General features: G+C 39.2%; 1 protein-coding gene across 2 annotated transcripts in view; it reads right to left on the reverse strand.

Annotated features, from left to right (window-relative positions):
- Fam126a (family with sequence similarity 126 member A) overlaps nucleotides 1–22,103 on the reverse strand; it is a 108,385-nt gene that overhangs the window by 24,550 nt on the left and 61,732 nt on the right. For both annotated transcript variants that reach the window (XM_004652821.2, XM_045135758.1), the window contains exons 3-8: nucleotides 20,530–20,631; nucleotides 10,112–10,291; nucleotides 9,197–9,277; nucleotides 8,567–8,682; nucleotides 8,110–8,205; nucleotides 240–356 (exon numbers count right to left, since the gene is read on the reverse strand). In XM_004652821.2, the coding sequence (XP_004652878.1) occupies nucleotides 240–356; nucleotides 8,110–8,205; nucleotides 8,567–8,682; nucleotides 9,197–9,277; nucleotides 10,112–10,291; nucleotides 20,530–20,631 (692 nt within the window). The remainder of the gene's footprint in view (nucleotides 1–239; nucleotides 357–8,109; nucleotides 8,206–8,566; nucleotides 8,683–9,196; nucleotides 9,278–10,111; nucleotides 10,292–20,529; nucleotides 20,632–22,103) is intronic.

The following is a 22,103-nucleotide window of genomic DNA, read 5'->3' on the forward strand; positions in this document are numbered from 1 at the left end:
AATTGCATTCATTTTCATACTAACCTTGACTTAAAGAAAAAAGGTAAAGTATTTTAATTGGTTTCAAATTCTTCACAATTTTAAAACATATGTTTTAAGTAATAAAACTATCGTCAAAAATTTGATTCTTATGCTCTCAGAAAAGTATGTTGACTGTTTATTGAGGTTTCAACAATAGGTTGACAAACTGCAATATACCAAGAAATAAAAAGTATGCTTTGCATGTGAGATAAACTTACAAGGCAAAATAAATTCCTGTTAACATTTGCACCATAAATCCTGAAGAAACTTGTATCCTGCTACTTATGCCTTTGTATTTTCTTACTTGTTGTCGAGGATATCCACAAACACAGATTCTAGAAAGACCAAAATAAACATATTTGTAAGATTTTAGGTAATTTAATGATTATATACCAACATAAAAATAACAAACCTAGTGTCTATGAAAAAACAACACTTCCAAACAGAACATTTGTCTTTAACATGTCCCTGAATAAATTGAACTGGGAAAAAATTATAAAGCTAGAGGCAACCTGATATATACAGTAAATAAATCAGGCTCATTTACTATAGGTTTACAAATTTTGTCCAATTCAAATTGTCAGTAAATTTTGGAACATTACACAGAACTTGTTATAAACATATCCTTAGTATAAGTTTAATACCTGACTGTGGTAGTTTGAATAGACAGCCCCCAATATATTCAGTGTCTTATTAGTTTGTAGTTTATATTTGTAGCCACCTGCCTGGAAGAGGTGTCACTGGGCAGATCTTAAGGTGTGGTAGTGGGTTTGAAATTCCAATCTAAAGAGATGCAAAGTGCTTAGTTCCACCTGGAGACCCAAAGATGTTTTGGATATACCAGGACTGCAAGGATTACCATGGACAGCACTGTTGGCCTGGGATGGAAGTGTTCCCTGGCTACTCTGCCCAGCTCAAGGGGTGAAATTGGAAAAGCCGGAGACTGTCAGTCTCTGATTATATTGAACCTGAACTGCAGAAGTTTGAGTTTGTTTGATGGTTGAGTTTGCATTGTTTTAGTCTCTCCTTGCTATGCCTTATACCAGTTGAAAATGTTTATTCTGTGCCGTTATATGTTGGAAGTATTTAACTTGTTTGATTTTACAGGACTCACAGCTAAGGAAGAACTTAAATCTCAGAAGAGACTTGAGACTTTGAAACTATCTTAAGTTGGTCAAGACTCTGGGGATCTTTGAAATTGGACTGAATACAATTTACAATGTGTGATAGTTTTGAATCTATTGGATACCAGGAGCAGAATATGGTAGTTTGAATGGATGGTCCTCAATATATTCAGGGTTTTATTAATTTGTAGTTTGGATCTGTAGCCACCTGGCTAGAGGAGGTGTCACTGGGTGGATCTTAAGGTGTGGTGGTAGGTTTGAAATTGCAATCTAAAGATATGCAAAGTGCCTAGATCCACCTGGAGTTCCTGAAGTGTGCTGTGTAGCTTTTGGCTTTGGGCTTGTGGCTTCTCTTTCTATGCTTGGGCCTGTGAAATCAGGGCCAGTTTCTTCTGCCATTATGGAACTTTTCCTGGATCTGTAAGTTTCAATAAATATCCCTTCTTCCATAACTGTGCCTGGTCTGGAAGTTCATCTCAGCAGACCTGAAGCTGTCTACTACACTGACAAAGTTCTTTATATAAACTACAGGATCAAAAACATAACTATTAATTAGGCCCAAACTTCATGTAAAACCTATGATAAATTTAAGATACACTTAAAAACAATGCTAAAAAAGGAATGGAACTAAAATCCAAGTGGGCTGGGGAAATGGCTCAATGGGTAAAGTGCTTGCAAGTGCTCAGACCCAAGTTCAATTCTCAGAACTCTTCTAAAAATGGAAGGCATGGTGGTGTGTACTTCTAAAAATAAATAAAATATAAACAAGTGGTTATATATCTTTATATCCTGATACATGATGCCTGAAGGAAAATACTAAAAAAAAACAAATTTTATTATTTTTTTCAGTGCAACTAACAGAAACAAAATAAAAGCATAAAGAATGCAGCAGTGAAAGTTAAATACAAAATGCATTATACTAACTAGGAAGCCAACTAATAGTCCAAAAGAGGAGACCAATTCTAGCAAACATTTGGAGTACTAGGTTGCAATTAAAACAGTGTACTTTGGGCTGGAGAGATGACTTAGCGGTTAAGCGCTTGCCTGTGAAGCCTAAGGACCCCGGTTCGAGGCTCGGTTCCCCAGGTCCCATGTTAGCCAGATGCACAAGGGGGCGCATGCATCTGGAGTTCGTTTACAGAGGCTGGAAGCCCTGGCGCGCCCATTCTCTCTCTCTCCCTCTATCTGTCTTTCTCTCTGTGTCTGTTGCTCTCAAATAAATAAATAAAATTTAAAAAAAATAAATAAAAAATAAAACAGTGTACTTTATAAGAGCACTTAGGGCTGATGTAGCTTAGTAGCAAATGCTTTCCTAGTATGTGTGAGGCTCTGGGGCCATCCCTAGTACTGGGGCTTTAAGAAGTCATATAGCATAACACATACAATATAATCTCAGGTTGTAAGAAACATATCTATTTCTCAAAGAAAACATATACAAAGTCATAGTTACTTCTGATCTGTGGGAGTATAGACTTGTTTTCATCCTTTATGCTTATATGTATTTCCTAAATTTTCTGATAAACATGAACCACTGCAGTCAGGTTTGTACTGCCGGCAACACCCAACCAAGGTCAGCTAGTGGGGAGGGGAAAAAAAAAAAGGTCATTTTGGCTTGTGGACTCAACGGGAAGCTCCATGATGGCAGGGGAAAACGATGACCTGAGCAGAGGCTGGACATCACCTCCTGGCCAACATCAGATGGATAACAGCAAGGGAACATTGGCTGTAACACTCATAAGCCCACCTCCAACAATACACTGCCTCCAGGAGGCGTTAATTCCCAAATCTCCATCAACTGGGAACCTAGCATTCAGAATATCTAAGCTTATGGGGAACACCTGAATCAAACCACCACATATGTATTTCCTAAATTTTTTGATAAATATGACTTTTTTGTTGTTTCTTTGAGGTAGGGTCTCCCTGTAGCCCAGGCTGCCACTATGTAGTCTCAGACTGCCTTCAAATTTACAATGATCTTCCTACCTCTACCTCCAAAGTGCTGGGATTAAAGTCATGTACCACCATGCCTGGTGTAAACATGAACTTTTAAGATAAGCAACAAATTTCTATTTTTAATTACTCTAGTAGAAAATAGCTGCTTTCTTATAATGTGTTCTGGTTGATAATAACCTTCACTTAATATAGCACTAACCAATGAAATGCAATTATTTAACCGCTCCCCTTCACTACTAGGTACTTAGTATTTATTCCCTCTACTCAATGAATCTAAGCCTCCCCCCGTAAAATGTGTAAGTACCATGGACTGGTTCAAAAATATCTTTCTTGAGAGAGGAGCTTACAAGACCCTACTCCTTCAGGATTAGCCATTGGCAGTGAATGGTTGGTGGGGAGGGGGAGTTGAGAAAATAAAAGGTTTATTGAGAGGGGATAATAGTAATGGGAGTGAATCTGATCAAAATACATTATATTCACGCAAAAATTGCCCCCCAAAATTCTTAAGAAGGCCATGAATTCAAAGCATAAATATAAGCTCGTTTGAGGTTGAGAGGGTCTCAGAATTTTTCAGAACCAAAAACAAAAAGTTGGGAAACTGAGAAAAATTAGTGCACATGAAATAAAACCAACTCTAATTTTGTTTGGCATTACACAGCATAAAGAACAACAAAAAGTTATACCCAAACTAGAATACTCAGCTTACTCTCATTTTCACTGACTTCCTGTTTTATTTTTACCTTTACAGTGAGATGGTAGTAAATACTAGAGAACCACTGTGTGAAAAGTCAGGATTTTTCAATTCATTCATTATTTATTCAGTAAATGTTTGGAGCAGGGATAAAGATGTCCTTCTCACAGGGATTTATAATCTAATCACAGGAATGTGTCCTAAGCAAGTATTTGCAAACAAGTTCCAGAGGAGGGCAAAGGACAGAATGGCACTGGGAACGGGCGTCTCACTACTTTGAAGGGAGCCCTGCCGTTCTCCAGTTCTTGGGAACACAGAGCGAAGGGCAAAGCAGGGAAGGAGCAGCACAGATGAAAACCCAGGAGTGTGGGAGGTTTTAGCAGGAGGAATGAATGCTAGGAGGCTAGGAAGCTGGTTTGGTGAGAAGCACAGGGTGAGGTGAACTATTTGTAGGAAAATGAGAGGCAGCTAAAGGTTTTATCAGGTTCAAGAAAGGAAGTAACTCCATCAAATGTGTACTTGTCAACACCACTGAGGTCAGATGAAGTGCAGGAAACAGAAACTGGAAATGTGCAAGGCTGTTTTGCTCTTGGCTAAAAGTCGGATATGTTCTGGAGCCTGTAAGGGGGGATCCAGCCCTTCCTTATCCCTTTTTCTCTAAAAGGAGTCCTCGCAACTTCCACCTTGCTGGAGGCCAGAAATGTCAAAAGGGTCTGATCTTCCCTAATCTCTTCTTCACCAAAGGAGCTCCCCTTCCCTGGAAACCAGAGGTAAGGATGTGACAGACTGCTAGGTTCCCAGAGAGCAAGATGGGAACTGCACTGACCAGCACACCCCCACATTCAATAGTTATTCCTATTAACAACTAACAAACAAAAAACAGTAAGAGTGGGCTGGAGAGATGGCTTAGCGGTTAAGCACTCGCCTATGAAGCCTAAGGACCCAGGTTCAAGGCTCGATTCCCCAGGTCCCACGTTAGCCAGATGCACAAGGGGGTGCACGCGTCTGGAGTTCGTTTGCAGTGGCTGGAGGCCCTGGCGCGCCCATTCTCTCTCTCTCTATCTGCCTCTTTCTGTCTGTCACTTTCAAATAAATAAAAAAAAAATAAACAAAAAATTAAAAAAAAAAACAAAAAACAGTAAGGGTCACCAGGAGGATTATCCGCTCAAGACTCGTTCTGCTTTACAGGAGCTCTGCCTTCTTTTCTTGTCTTAAGCTCTACAATAAAATCTATCTAAACCAAACCCCACATGATCTTGTGGATTTCTTTCTTCAATTCACAAGAGAAGAACCTGGAGGCCACTGACTGTTTTGTGTGACCATGAGTGTCTGTCACCATAACTCCTGAGTTAAAAGCTCAACCAATAACTCAGGAGGGCTCCATCATGCTTGCAGACACCACGAAGTCCTGTATCTAGTGTACTACTATAGAATACTAATATAGAAAAGATGGTCCTAGCCAAGTGTGGTGGTGTAGAAGGACCATGAGTTAGAGGCCAGCCTGGGCTACACAGTTAATTCCAGCCAGCCTGGACTTAAAAAAAAAAATTTATAAGGGAAAGAAAAAGTAGTCATGGAAGGCTATGGTAAAAAGGCAACATTTGTTTCCTTCCTTCCTTCCTTCCTTTCTTTTTTTTTTAATATGGAATACTTCACGAATTTGTCTCATTCTAGTTCAGACTGGCCTCGAACTCACAGTGATACTCCTATCTGTGCCTCCTGAGTACTGGGATAAGAGGCTTTCATCAGCATGCCCAGAACTAAGAGGCAACATTTAAATTGTAACAGTGTATGATGGCCCTAAAAAGAAATTAGAGTTTCTCCAGGGAACTCTATGCTAGGGACAAGAATAGCCTGAAGCCCTGGCACCAGAGGAGGAATTGTCACAAAGGCCTTTGTTTCATCTTCATTATAAACTACACACTGCTACAGAGCAGGCAGAGAAAGGGAGACTTTCTCTCTCACCAGTTCTGGCCAAAACTATAAATAACTAAATTTCCTTTCACCAATTCCTGTCCGCATTTTTGGTCAAGTGGCAAGCAAAGGGCCTGAGGCTACTGGTGCCAAGGCCAAAGCAGTCCAAGTTTTCTCTGACTGAATATCTTTTTAGCTCATTCCTCATTATTAGAACTTAAAGGTTTTCTGATTTATTTTCCAGTTATGTGATCTCTCTATTCAAGGATATGCTTTTATCATATACCCTTTACTGACTTTAAATAAAATGCAAACAAAAGCATAAACAAGCCAAGTGAAAGCCTTACTCCTGTTTTTTTAATGTTCCCTGCACAAGTTCTGATTCCCCACCCCCACCAAAATAACATACCGATCAGACCTTCCAAGAGATCAGCTGAATGGTATATCCTCATATCAAATTTAATTAGTCAGGTAAATTAATCTTTAACATGGCCTACTTGAACTATAAAGATACCCTTGATAGACTAAAATCAAAAAGAAATCTGTTCATCTATTCAAGCAAGGAAGTGACTGGAAGAGAGGAGAGGAGCAGTTTCACTATAGACACAGAGGAACAAATATTTCTGGAATTCAAATCCAAGTTTGTCAACTAGAACAAACTCAGTGAGTCCAGTATTGGGGGCAAATTCAATGATAGTGAGTACTGTTTCTCCCTCTCTCTCTCTCTCCCTCTCTCCCTCCCTCTCTCCCTCCCTCTCTTCCAAAGTAGGGTTTTATTGTAACCCAGGCTGACCTGGGTTAATTGACTGTGTTGGCTCATGGTGGCCCTGAACTCACAGCGAGCCTCCTACCTCTACCTCCCAAGTGCTAGGATTAAGAGCGTGTGCCATGCATGGCTACAGTTTCATCTTTAATACTTACAGTCTGCATAAAAAGGAAAGATAAGCATGTATTAGATTGATATGAAAATAAAAATGGAAGCTACTTCCTGAACCTTAAAGAACTGTAGTATATACCAGTAAAAGTTATTTGTAGTGCTGATAAATATATCCACTAAGCTATCTCTCCAGCCTGATGATTAATCCTTATTATCAACTGGACTGGACTTAGAATCACCCAGGAAATACATATCTGGGCATGTCTGTGAGGGTGTTTTTCCTAAGGTTTAATTGAGGAGGGAAGATCCACCCTAAATTTGGGCAGTACCATCCCATGGGTTGGAATCCAGGATATGTGCTAAGTGCTAGCATTAATCTTTTCTCCATTTGCTGACTAAGGATGCAATGTGACCAATCACGCTGCTGATAGAAGCCCCTTTCTCTGACATACCTTCCCCACCATGATGAACTTACCTCAAATTGTAAGGCAAGAGAAATCCTTCCCCTCTTTAAATTGCTTTTGCCAGGGATTTTATCACAACAATAAAAATAGTAACTAATACATTCTCCCCTTTGATACGTTTCATTTTAAAAACACTTTCCTCAAATACAAATGTTTCTTGATAGTCTAATTTCCTTCAATTACTTGACTTGTAAAAAGCAACAGTCTGTCTTTACTGCCTTATAAACAAGTAATATAAAGCTAGGCATGGTGGCTTATGCCTTTAATCCCAGCACTCAGGAGGCTGAGGTAGGAGGATCACTGTGAGTTCAAGGCCATCCTGGAAAACAAGGTGATTTCCAGGTGAGCCTGGGCAAGAGTGAGACCATGCTTCATGGGGGGCAGAGGGGGGAGACACAAAACTCTATCTCTTATTTCTTGCCACCAAATAGAGCACAGTAAATATGAATAAATAACAACAAAACCACCACATGTCACTAATTAAAAGGTCATAATCATCCCATCCTTATACCCTATTTAAATGTTACTCAGTTTTATCTTCATCATTTCATGTGTGTGTAGCAGTAGTCATCAGCATCATCATTATAGTATACGTTGTGTGAAATGTGGTGTACACATAGTGTATACACGACACGTGTGCATGCACAGATGTGCACTCCTTGTGTACACACATGTAAGCAAGGGTGAACTTCACTCATTCACACTGTGTCCTTGAAATAGAGTCTTTCACTGAAGCAGTGAGCCAGAGTCTCCTGTCTGTACCTATCATAGGACTGGGGCTGCAATTATGCCCAGCTTTTTACCTGGATGCTGGGGCTCAAACTCAGGCTATCTCAGGCCCTTATGCTTGTGTGGCAAGCACTCTTACCCCTGAGCCATTTCATCATCACACTGTTGTGGCTCTCATTTCTAAGGAGTTTCCATGTGCTAGGTAGGCAGATTTTTATATTATCTTATGTACTGTTTAAACAGATTACGCAAAACAAAAATAACTGAGATATGTAAGAAACTAGTAGTTTTATACTCATGTACGTCAATATTAAAAACATTTAAATTTTAATTTACCTTGAACAAATTTGACACAGTGATTGAAGAGAAACACTGGGCATATAGGTTAAGGCAGCATTGTAACACAACAAAAGGAACGTCAACACTTCAAACCTGAAGACAAACCAAAGGAATGTTAACAAAAGACTACTAACAAATCTTTCAAATTCTAAGAAGCCAACTAGAACAGGGAAGAAAGTCCTAGAAGAAATATTATGCAACAGATCCAGACTTATACATTATAAGCCTAGCAATAAAAACTAAAGGCAAAAGAAGTCTTTGCAAGTAACAGTCATATATCTTAAACACTCAGTGCTCCAGATGACATTTGAAACAAATCTAAATGCATCTGTTTCCTCTACAAATGATTCAATATTCTAATAAATTGTTCCATACAACTCATTAAACATTAGTTTACTGAAATAATTTTCTTATAATCTGTGTGGTAGGATGAGGAGTTATCTGCATGGCATACCTGTTCTGTGCCGTCAGCATCTCCCGTTGAGGATGGGGCCCACTGTATATAACTTTTGACAAACCGTGCTGGGATAGCGCACTCTCAGTGAGAGCCATGGACCCAATGCTGGAAGGCTGAAGAAGACATTTGAATAAAGACAAAGACAAAAATAGATAGTTTTCTGGGAACGTAATAGTCAGAACACATGCAGCACAAGAGTGGTTGCCAGGAACATTATGTATCTTGAGAATATTCAGACTGCCTATCAAATTTTTGCTCTAAGATTTAATAAAAATTATAAGATAAAAGCTAGCTTAATTTCCAAAATTCTACCATGAGAATACACAATCCCCCCCAACATTAATCTAGATTAATCTACACAAATATTAATCTAGACTAACCTACCAGAGAAAAGAAAAATAGTTTCACTAGATTTCTTACTACCAGATTTTAGTTCAGAGCTTAAAATTTTTAACTTCTCATTTCATTCTGAGAACAGTAAACACTTTGTGTGGTGCTTTATTATTTTGGGGGGGTGTATGAATAAATGTATCAATTCTTTGTGCCCAGGTAACTATACCCTAATTTATGGTATATCAGACCTCACCTCAGACCCCAATAAACTTATTCTGATAAAAATTCACTTACTTCATGATACACAGATGGTTTGGACAAAGAAGGAATTGTAAAACTCAGTACTTTGCTATGCCCTTGTTTGTCAACTATTTCCTAAAAAAAGGTGAAAGAAAATATTACTGTTTTATAATAAATTTTAAAAATAAACAATTAGGCTAATTTTTAAAGACTAAAGTACAAAGAAATTTAGTATCAATGAAAAATTATCAAGCCATTATCAATTATTCATATGCATCTTTAGTTCAAATGAACTTTCTTCCACTTTTAAAATAAAAGGAGGCTGGGGTGTAACACAGTGACTGAGTACTTGCTTCTAATCTATGATGCCTGGGTTTCATCCTCAGCAGAACAAAAATCAAAACTAAACACATACTAAATTAAAGCTGACACAGTTTTCAGGATGGTTGAAATATAACTATCTTTTGTTATCTCACTCTGTAGCCCAGGCTGGCTTAGAACTCATGGTGATCTTCCTACCTCTGCCTCCAAGTGCTAGGATTATAGGCAAGAGCCACCAGGCCCAGCTTGATAGAGATATCTTAATCATTGATCTTCAAGTAACAAATTACGTTCAATCAATCAATTAATTCATTAATTAATCAATTAAATCAATTAATAGTTAAATAATTATCTAAACATGAAATACATCCGGAAAATGATTTTAACTTCCTTTTCCATCTTAAAAAGTACAAACCTAGGTATCTAGGATGCCATCTCATAATTCATATATAAACTATCAATATTGCAAACTGAGTGCTAAGTCAACAGGTCCTGCTCTGGGAACAGTCCAGATCTTTCAATACCTTTGTCTGCTTTTCAACTCTCAATCAGCCTATTATATTTATGTAATTACATGTATGCTTTCAATAGCCATAAAAAGCAAAAGAAGTTTCCTGACAAGCATTTGTTTTTATGGAAAATACAAACCAAATTGTAAATGCCTAGAAGAAGAGCTTCAATGCATCCACTGCAGTGCACGTTTCTGCTGGCGGAGACTGCAAGGTAGCACCAAATCAGTTCTGGGAGAAACTGCAGCGTAAACTGCAGCAGCTCTTCCTCTCCACTGCGGTAGAACTCAAACAGCTGGTGGCACACAGGCTCTAGCAACTGGAAGAGATGACATGCTAATTCGAGAACGGGACTGTGTTTTAACGACACCATCATATGACATGTAAAAGGTTTTCTCAAACTGGTAACTCCTGAAATACATGAAAGTTTTTTTTTTTTTTTTCTGAAGGAAAACTATTTATTACTAAGCTATTTTATAAAGCTTTTAAAATTCTGGTGGAAGGACAAATGGTGTGACCCAAGTATGCCTGGAAGCACATGAAGACTGAAGCCACTTTGTAACTCTCTAGTAGTGTTCTTGTTAAAATCCTGTCTTTTCACTTCTTGGCTAAATTGCTATAAATTTCTTCCTTCATGTCCTTTCTTCCTAGCAAACTAGATAGTGACATACAACAGACAGGGCACAAGAACAGGAGTAAGAATCCTGGGCAGCACTGGCACAGCTCTCTCTGGGGAGTAATGGCTGGTGTGTAGGGTGGCGATAGAATATGACACCTATTCATAATGCAACCATACTTGAGAGCGTCTGGGTAATCTGAACACTGCTGTGACTTGATTTTAGACATAATTCAGAATCACCTACAACAGTCCCTCTCCCACCACGCCCCCAATTTCAGTAAGTTAATAGAGCTGGAAGTATCATTATAAGACAATTAAAACTAAGAAAGATGAGGCTGGAGAGATGGCTCAGTGGGTAAAGGTGCTTGTTTACAAAGCCTGACAGCCTGGACTCAACCCCCCGGTACCAATATAAAGCCAGATGCAAAAAGTGGCATATGCTTCTGGAGTTCATTTGCAGTGGCAGGAGGCCCTAGAGTGCCCATTCTCTCAGATGTATCACTCTCTGTGTGTCTCTTTTTCTGTCTCTCCCTCCCTCCCTCCCCCACTTTCTTTCTCTCCATGCAAATAAATAAATAAAACAATCAGAAAGGCAGGCTGAAAGGATAGCTCAGAAGTTAAAGGTGCTTGTCTGCAAAGCCTGAAGGCCTGGGCTCAATTCCCTAGCACCCATGTAAAGCCAGATTCATAAAGTAGTGCATGCATCTGGAGTGCTCTTGTAGTGGCAAGAGGCCCTTCATATGCCCATTCTTATATTCTCTCTCTCTCTCTTTCTCTCTCTCTTATTGCAAATAAAATAAATTAGAAAAGTAGGTTGGAGAGATGGTTCAGCGGTTAAAGGTGCTTGTGTGCAAAGCCTGATGGTCTGGGTTCAATTCCCCAGTACCTACATAAAGCCAGCTGCACAAGCATGTGGAGTTTGTATGCAGTGGCAAGAGGCCTTGGCATGCCCATTCATGCTCATTTTGATGTTCATTGTCATTCTCTTCTTGCAAATAAATAAATAAAAATATTTTTTAAAATATTAGAAAGGTGCTGGGCATGGTGGCACATGCCTTTAATTCTAGAACTCGGGAGGCAGAAGTAGGAGGATTGCCATGAGTTCAAGGCCACCCTGAGACTACATAATGAATTCCAGGTCAGCCTGAACTAGAGTAAGACCCTACCTTGAAAAACCAAATATATATACATATACATACATACGTGTGTGTGTGTATTTCTCAGAAAGGCAAGATGAGTGATTCTCATAATCAAGTATGTCACAAGATTCACAAGCCAGAAGCCAGGTTTGGTGGCACATGCCTTTAATCCCAGCACTCAGGAGGCATAAGTAGGAGGATCACTGTGAGTTCAAGGCCAGCCTGGGACTAGAAAGTGAGCTCCAGATCAGCCCAGGCTACAGTGAGAACCTACCTCGAAAAACAAAACAAAACAAAAGAGATTGATTCACAGACACAGACTTTTCAAGGAAATCAGGCCATTATAATTTTAGTGAATTATATTTAACTAACAATAGATTTAAATCAATTTATCAAACAGGTTTTCTACTAGTAATAATTATAATGAGAAGAAACCAATATATAGTGTATGTTTTATTTAAATAGGCTATGCATGTAAACTAAGTATTAAGTCAACATTATTTATGCAAGATATAATAGTTACAGTCCAATAAACATGGATTAACTCAAACTAGTCCCCCCTGTTGAAAAAAAATGACCTAGCTTCTGGCAGTTGCCCTTTCATAAGGGCTATTTTCCCCCCACATCTCAAAATAGTGTTTGAAGGCAAAGGTGACCACTGTGGCCATGGAAAGAGAACAGAAACTGGAGGCAGCAGGCAGTCACTCCATTCTTAGATGACAGGAGATGATTTTAGATGGGAGCTTGGAAGAACAGGGTTAGGGACATATACAGGTAGAAAGAATCTGGTAGGGGAGTGTTTAGGTTTTGGAATAATTCTTAAAAATTCCTTTGTAAACTAACTTTAATGATCTTAGCCAGTTGTCGTGGTGAATGTCTGTAATTCCAACACCATTTGGAAGGGCTGAGACAAACCCACCACAAGCTTGAAGCCTGCCAAGAGTAGTCTGCATAAAGAGATTGTCTTTAAAAAACTACACTAAACTAAATAATCTTGCATTATAACATAATCCCTGGGCAAGCCCAATTAAATCAATGTAACAAGCTTGGTAAGTCTAACAAACATTTGTAAATTTATAACCCTTTTTAGAAAATTTATTCAAGGCAGTCTGTATGAACACACAATCAATTTTAATCAAAGCATACTCAATAGCTTTATAACCAGTTTCAAATTCTAAATTAAAAGGGCTTTTGCTTAATGAAAGCAGAACCAAATGAAGATGGATTCTAAGGAAAGTAGAAATGACACTGCAAAAAAATAAATAAATAAAGTTGTGCATTTCAAACCAATACAGGCAAGTACAAACATCTATTCAGTGTTTTATAGCTTGTGAAGTAATGTAAGACATATGGGAACCTGCTTGATTCCCACGACACTCTAAGAAGAATACGATTATCCACATTTTCCACCTAAGGAAATGGAGACAAGGCTCTTCAGCAGGCCAGAAAAGAATAAAATAGCATACACAATGTGGGAAATGCAGGCACTGTTTGGCATGTCTAACTTGAATATCTCTAAGGCATGCCACAGAGCATTCGAATATGCTGGGATCCCAAGTGACTGGGCTTCATTTTATGCCCTTGTGGAAGCATTGTCAAACATGGTAACTGGGCTAATACATACTATCAAGAAGACCTGCACCTCAAGTATATTTTTATGTGTTGAATGGTTTTTTTTTTTATGACTCTACTGAGAACTTAATCGGCAAGAATCTTCTATTTTAAAGTATATCCTGAGGGCTGGAGAGATGGTTTACAGGTTAAGGCACTTGGCCTATAAAGCCAAAGGACCTAGGTTTGATTCCCTAGGACCAACATAAGCCAGTTACATAAGGTGGTGCTTGCGTTTGGAGTTCATTTGCAGCAGCTGGAGGCCCTGGTGCACCTATCCTCTCTCTGTCCCCTCTCTTTGCCTCTTTCTCTCAGTCTCAAAATATTTTAAAATTTTGAAAAAAAATAATAAAGTACATCCTGAGTTCTGGTTGGAGCTGTAGCTTAGTAGCAGAGAATTTGCCTAACAGGAGCAGACCCCTGGGTTCAATTTTCAGCATGGGAAAAAAAGACAGCTTTTCAAAATATTAAAAATATTACTACTATATGATCTAGGTATATACCAAAAGGAATAAAAGGCAATACACAGTAGAGATTCCAGTATGCCCATGTTTACCACAATAATTCTCAATAGACCCTATTCATAATTATGGACTCAGGTATCTTATCACCAACAGATAAATGGGTAAAGAAATGTGGTATATATGCAAAATGGAGTTTTATTAAGCCATTAAAAGGAATGAAATTATGCAGGAAATGGATGGACTGAAGATCATGTTAAGTGTGTGTGTGTGTGTGTGTGTGTGTGTGGACAAAAAAGGACATGAAAATAAAAGGGGAACCGTTTGAGGTATAGAAGGAGAAAAGGGAGGGAGGAACAGGTGATAAGGGTAATAGAAGGGGTGAATATGATCAAAGCACATTACTTGCAAATATGAATATATCATCCAGATAATTACTTTGCAAAATTAGTAATAAATATAAATGATAATAAATAAATAAAACATAACTTCAGCTCTGAAGCAATTAAGTTACAAATATGCTTTTACAACATTCTATGAAGTCTGTATACTAAGATTTCTAGTCATAGAAATGTGGCAGAAAAATGCTCTTTTTGGGGGCTGGAGAGATGGCTCAGCGGTTAAGTACTTGCCTGTGAAGTCTAAGGACCCCGGTTCAAGGTTCGATTCCCCAGGACCCACGTTAGCCAGATGCACAAGGGGGCGCACACGTTTGGAGTTCGAATTTTCAGTGGCTGGAGGCCCTGGCGCGCCCATTCTCCCTCTCTCTCTCCCTCTCCCTCTTCCTCTCACTGTCTGTTGCTCTCAAATAAATAAATAAAAATTTTAAAATGTTCTTTTTATGACCAAGCAGAAGAAATGTTCCTAATTAAGCAAAGAAAGGATCAAGTTCATATTTTTAAAATATTATTTATTTATTACAAGACAGAGAGAGACAGACAGACAGACAGACACTGGGTACACCAGAGCCTCCAGCCACTGCAAACGAACTCCAGATGCATGTGCCACTTTGTGCATCTGGCTATATGTGGATCCTGGGGAATCGAACCTGGGTCCTTTGGCTTTGCAGGTAAGCACCTTAACCACTGAGCCACCTCTCCAACTCCAAGCTCATTTTTTTTTATTGAATAGTGACTGATAAGCACAGGTAGAAAAAAAAAAGGACAAAGAACCTGGAAGGATACTATTATGGTACCAGCAGTCAGTAATACTTCTCCTTCTCTGGATTCCTGCCCTAAAAATACCAGAGCAACTCAATGTAGCTCTTTCATAATAGACATGAGCACTGACAGCCAGATTACATGCCTACCTCAAAGTTAGTCACCTAAAGCATCATTTGAGCAAACCACCATACCTATATACACCGCCTGATTGTAAGTTTCTTGAATACAACACACATATCCCCCTCAGCGCCTCTGCTCATACTATTTCTTCCTGGGAAGCTCTTGCCTGTCAGTCCTCTCAGTCTCCACGCTGGCTTCTCATCTTCACCCCACTATCACCTCGTTGGTCCCAGCACACACTTTCTCTACTCTGCCTTATTTTACCCTCATTACTAGTAGTGTCAGTTCAGGTGTTTGTTTAATGTCTGTCTTATCTGCTGGAATATATGTTCGAGTCTATAAGATCAAGAATTTAGACTGTTTTTGATTGCCTCTATTCCCAAGCAGTCCCTAGCATCATGTACATTCAATAAATATTTGTTAAATGAATAAAACTGAGTGGAAAATTAATAAAATCCAAAGATCAAATTCACCAGACTTCAAGTACCAACAGAAAAGGTCCTAAGTTTCAAAAATGCCAAAAAAAATGCTGTCAACTCTGGAAATATTTCCAAATTAAAACACAAAATATTATAAAAAGGGAAGAGAGGAAGTAACAATAAAGTCGATTACACTGATATATTTCACAGAAGCACTTCCAAATATCCTTGAAAGACTAGGTCATCTTTAAGACTACAGGATACAACTGTCTTAACCACAATAATCAGAATGATGGCTGGAAACATGGCTTAACAGTTAAGGTGCTTGCCTGCAAAAAAAGCCAAAGGACTCAGGTTTGATTCCCCAGTACCCACATAAGCCAGATGCACAATGTGGTGTATGTGCCTGGAATTCATTTGCACTGGCTAGAGGCCTTAGCATGCCCATTCTTTCCCTCTCTATCTGCCTCTTCCCCAGACCCCACTCATAAATAAATATATAACTTAAAAAATAATAATCAGAATGAAACCATGAAGCACCACTTGCATGAAAATCTCCTGAGCCAGTGATTCTGAGGACTGAGACTGAACACCATTTTCAATTTGTTCCTTGTCCCCAGTATAAACACAGAAACTGAAAGGCAATATTTAGGAAATAGTTCAGAGCAATTTGAAACTGTTACACAACTGGACAATGACCCACAAACTTACTGAAGAGAGTACAGGGCAGTAAGAGATGATGAATGAAGTTCATGTGGTGCCTCACATCTGTAGAGAGCTGTGTGCTGGGCAGGTTAAATACGCTGACCGAATTTTTTGTTTTATTTTGTGTTGTTTTCTGAGGTAGGGTCTCACTCTAGCTCAGGCTGACCTGGAATTCACTCTGTAGTCTCAGGGTGGCCTCAAACTCACGGTGATCCCCCTACCTCTGTCTCCCGAGTGCTGGGATTAAAAGTGTGTGCCACCATGCCCGGTGAAAATGTTTTTTAAAAAAGTATTTATCCTTGGTCCTCAGAACCATTAGAGCTATATTCAATAAATTCTGAATAAAATAAATGGTTTAACTTAAAATAGCCAAACATAAATTTTCTCTATACACTCTTTTGCAAGTAGCTTGGTTAAAAGACATATCAACAGAGAAATATATTCTAAGCCCTTCAAAACACTAAACAGTAAATGATTAAAAATATTTAATTTGTTCAGAAGTGCATATAGCTATATTTACTTTATTTGGTGAAGTAACTTTAAAGCAAACATGGAAAAATGTAAAAGAGTTTCCACTTTTTGTTTTTCATTTCTGAGACAGGGTCCCACTCTAGCCCAGACTGACCTGAACTCACACTGTAACCCTGCAACCCAGGCTGGCCTCAAAAGCAATAATCCTAACTCGGCCTCCCGACTACTGATATTATAGGGCTGGCTTTTATTTAAGTCAGGGCCTCACTATGTAGCTCAAGCTGGCCATAATCCTCCTGCCTCAGCCTTCCAAGTGCTGGGTGTAAATTACAGTCTATGCTGCCACCACTGTACACCCAAACTTTTTTTTTTTTTATGAATAGCAAAACTCTGAGGCTAGGAAGATGGCTCAGTGGCTAAAGAAGCTGGCTTATAAAGCCTGCCAGCCTGGGTTTAATTCCCAAGCCACCTATGTTGGCTACATGGACACAAATGTCTAGATGGATACAAAACATTGCTCAAGTGTCTGCAATGGCAAGAGTCCCTGATATTCACCTAAATATGGATATACAAATAAATAAAATAAAAAGCAAAACCCTTTAAGGAAATGAATGAGCCATAGCAGCACATTCCTGCAGACTGGCTCTTTGGAGGCTAAAGACTGCTTGAGCAAGGGAAGTTCATGACCAGCCTCAGCAATACAGTGAAACAAAATCATCTCAAAAAATAAAAATAAAAGAAAGAAAAGAGATGACCAATAGCTTATATAAAAATTAAGAAGTTTTGATAAGGAGAAGACAAACCAAATATAATTGTTAAATTCAATTGTTTCACTTAAAGTACATTGCTTTTCAAGAGAACCCCTAATCCCTTGAGCATCTAGGTCTATAATGTACTAGCTAACACATTAAGTTGATGGTAGGCTATTTTATAACCCCTCCAGTGGAGATTAACTGTTCAAATAACAAACAACACTGACTAAGACAATGTCAATGCCAAGGTACATGGATCCATGTAGGACTGTTCTCCCTGGTGTGTGACCTTACCACTGAAAGCAGTAAGTGTATTTAAGCCTGTCGCATCATCCACCATGCTCAAGAACAAAAGGAATTGTGTAACTCATATCCTTGCCTTCTACCCTAGCTCTCTCCATTCTGGTCAGAAGGGGAAAGGTGCCAGCCAGACCAAACCACTTGCCATTCCTAAATTTGCCTTACACTTCCTTGAGCACCCAAATAGGACTCAAGTTCAGGTTCTCAACAGTTCCCTCTTAGGCACTGTGAGCCTCCTACTCTGACTTTCCGCTCTCCAACCTGACTTTCTAAAACAATAATCTGATCAAGACATCTCTTCAGTGAAAAAAAAAAAGTTTTCTTAAAGTTTAAGCTGTTTAAGGTAGAACTTGAAAATGTCATGATTAAGTCAACTTAAACCTGTCTTTCTAGCTTTAGTTCGTACCAGTTTTATCCTCTTTCTGTTAAGTTCCTCACTGTCCTATTTGGCTTTTCCCAAGTGTCTTACATTTTTATTTTTCATGATAATCCCAACCCCTTTCTATGTCTATTATGGTAAGACTTATAAACACAAGAATCTGAAACATATATCGTAACCTTCAAATTAAATTCTCTATCAAAAACAAAAAAAAACCAAAGAGGAGGAGGAAGGGAAAGGCACCAGCCTGACCAAGTTACCTGCCATCTCTTCCTCAGGTTTCCCTATACCACCCAGACTGGCAGAAGTGTCACATTTTTGTTTTTACTTCCTTGTTTATTTCTGTGGGTTTTCTGTTGTTGTTTTTTCGAGGTAGGGTTTCACTATAGTCCAGGCTTACTTGGAATTCACTATGTAGTCTAATGGTGGCCTTGAGCTCATGGCAATCCTCCTACCTTTGCCTCCCGAGTGCTGGGATTAAAGGTGCACCACCATGCCCAGCAGGGTTTTTTTTTTTTTTTTTGAAGGTAGGGTTTCACTGTAGCCTAGGCTGACCTAGAACTCACTCTGTAACCCAGGCTGGCCTCAGACTCAAGGCAATCCTCCTATCTCTGGCTTTCTAGTACTGGGATTAAAAGTGTGTAGCACCATATCTGACTATTTTTATGGTTTTAAATTTTTTTATTTTATTTATTTGAGAGAAAGAGATAGAGAGAGAGCTGCTGGGGCAGAGCTTTCAGCCACTACAAAGAAATTCCAGATGTATGCACCACCTTGTACATCTGGCTTATGTGGGTACTGGAGAATTGAACCTGGGTCCACTGGCTTTGCAGGCAAGTGCCTTAACCACTAAGCCATCTCTCTAGCCCTTGTTTTTGTTTTTATCTTAGAAAACCTGGGCATATCCATGTTCTGTTTTGTGCCCCTATAACAGAACATTACACAATGTAAAATTTATAAAGAACAGACATGTTGCCAGGCCTGGTAGTGCACGTCTTTAATCCCAGCATTTGGGAGGCAGAGGTAGGAGGATTGCTGTGAGTTGGAGACCACCCTGAGACGACATAGTTAATTCCAGGTCAGCCTGACCTAGAGTAAGACCCTACCTCAGAAAACAGACATCCATCTCTTCACAGTTCTTGTGACATTACCCCACAACAAGATAAAGAATGGCACAAGAGCAAAGGTAAAGGAGCCCAATTCACCAACTCCACCAGGGGGGAGTGTTCATAGACTCAGCACCTTTTGAATGTCCCAGTCCCTCCCTCTTCCCTTCCTTCCAGGTGAGGAGTTGAGCCCAGGGCCTACAAGGAGCTATACCACTGAGACATAACCCCAGGTCCCCGTTTCTTTTTTTTAAGATTTTATTATTATGTATTTATTTGACAAAGGGAGAGAGAATGGGTGCACCAGGGTCTTCAGCCACTGCAAACGAATTCCTGATATGTGTGCCCCCTTGTGCATCTGGCTAACTTGGGTCCTGGGGAATAGAACCTGGGTCCTTTGGCTTTGCAGACAAATGCCTTAACTGCTAAGCCATCTTCTTTTTAAAACTTTTTGTTGTTGTTGTTTATTCTTATTTGAGTGCGACAGAGAGAGAACGAGGCAGAGAGAGAGCGAGCAGAGAGAGAAAGAAAGGACATGCCAGGGCCTCCAGCCACTGCAGACGAACTCCAGACACGTGCACTCCCTTGTGCATCTGGCTAACGTGGGTCCTGGGGAATTGAGCCTCGAACCAGGGTCCTTAGGCTTCATAGGCAAGTGCTTAACCGCTAAGCCATCTCTCCAGCCCTAAGCCATCTTCTTAATACTTGTTACAATAGAAATTAGAGGGCACAAAGGGGTGCACGTGTCTGGAGTTCATCTGCAGTGGCTAGAGGCCCTGGCGTGCCCATTCTCTCTCTCTCTCTCTCTCTCTCTCTCTCTGTCTGTTGCTCTCAAATAAAAAAAAACAAAAAAATTAAAAAATAGCAATTAGATTTCAAAATGATGCTTAGAGGTGACAACCATGCAAACCACAGCATCCACAGACTCAGTCATGGCTTTGAGACCACATGGTTACTTATTTTCTTCTACTTTTCTCTTCCAGGATGAGACCATGCGTTGCTAATTTCTGATTCTCTAACGCCTGCTACCGCAATGGCTAGTAGAGACACATAAATATTTGCTGATTGAATAAAATGAATGCAGTGACCTTGACTTTTCAAGGCTACAGAGTAAGGGACACAAAGAAGGAAGAAAAATGTTAAGGAAGATGGCTTTTGAAATATAATATTGATTCTATCTCTTGTTTTAGGGAATGACACACTGAAGTTCACTTTATCATCATTTAAAAATCTTTTTATATGTATAATGTAGTTCATAATTAAATAAAAATCAACTTAGCAGGACTAACACAAAAAATTATAGAGTACTTACCTCACTTTGTGACTCCTGGATAACTTTATAGAGAGATGAAACTAAAGAACTCTTGTCTTTCAAATTTGTGGCATAATTTGATAAAGATGTTTCTGGTAGTGTCTAAACAAATTAAAAAATAAAAGTTATTCTTATTAAATTCTAAAATAAGAAAATTTATAGAGACAGAAAATAGATTCACTTTGGCCAGAGAATGGAAGAGGGAGGGAGAGATTAGAAGGGAATGACTGACACATGTAATTTCTTTGGGGTGACAGAAATGTCCTGAAATTCCAGTGTTTGTGACAACCTGGTAAATATACCTTTTTTTCACCTTACTTAACACAGTAAACTTACACATGATATATCCATATGAAATAAGTCAAAAAATAATAATAATAAAAGATTTTTTAAAAAAACAGCAAGCTTGGCAAGGCTGCTCTACTCTAGGAATTTGGCAGAAAACTTAGGCTGCTCACTCTGGAGAAAAAGGCATCCACACTACCAACAAGCTATGTCTTCTGATGCCACATACAATACAGACAACCAATTACAACTTGTCAGCACCGCATTGTCCACACAGGACACAACAATCAGAGGAGTGGAAAGAGGTGCCTCCAGTAGGAAGTCATATAGCCTGGGGAGATGGGAAGTAGTAGAGAAAACTTTGAAAAAAAATCATTATAACCGGGCATGGTAGCTCACACCTTTAATCCTAGCATTTGGGAGGCAGAGGTAGGAGGATCGCCATGAGTTCGAGGCCACCCTGAGACTACATAGTGAATTTCAGGTCAGCCTGGGCTAGAGTGAGACCCTACCTTGAAAAAAAAAAATTATAACAGTAGTAAAAGCTCTCTTTCTAGATCATAACTCCTCTGTAACAATATTTGTCTCCCAACTCATTTTTTCCACCCAAATTCCTTCAGTAAATCAATACTAACCCTACAGAAGGCATCATGTTTTAAGATATTCCTAACAGTCATTCCAAGACATGCACTGTTTCTTCCCTATCCCATAACCAAGGGTTTCCCAGTTTAAAGCTATGGCTAGTGTACATGGCTTTGTGTAGTTATAAGTAGGCATAGAAAATTAAACTGCATCATTTTATAGGGACATTTGTTTCCTTCATACTTTACTATGGGCTTGAGGGAACCAACTGTCCTACCCTTTCTTTATCCTCATCTCTCAACACAAAGCCTCATCAAACCTTTGCTGAGGAATGCACAGGAAGAGTAAGAAATAAAGACCAGGGCTGGAGAAATGGCTTAGCAGTTAAAGCGCATGCCTACAAAGCCTAAGGACCCAGGTTCGATTCTCCAGGTCCTATGTAAGCCAGATATACTTGGTGGCACATGCATCTGGAATTTGTTTGCAGTGGCTAGAGGCCTTTCTCTCTCTCTCTCTCCTCCCCTCTCTCTAATAAGAAAGAAAGAAGGAAGGAGGGAAGGGAAGAGAAGAAAGAAAGGCCAATACTGTACTTCAGAAGATTCTTTTTTAAAAAAGTTATTTTACACCTAACAATATGTAAGAATAGATCCTTCTAATTTATTACAAGTTTTGTTTACCAGAATAGCAAGTAAATGCGAACATTTGTG

The sequence above is a fragment of the Jaculus jaculus genome, chromosome 16, assembly GCF_020740685.1.
Source record: "Jaculus jaculus isolate mJacJac1 chromosome 16, mJacJac1.mat.Y.cur, whole genome shotgun sequence".
In the NCBI taxonomy this organism is placed as follows: domain Eukaryota; kingdom Metazoa; phylum Chordata; class Mammalia; order Rodentia; family Dipodidae; genus Jaculus; species Jaculus jaculus.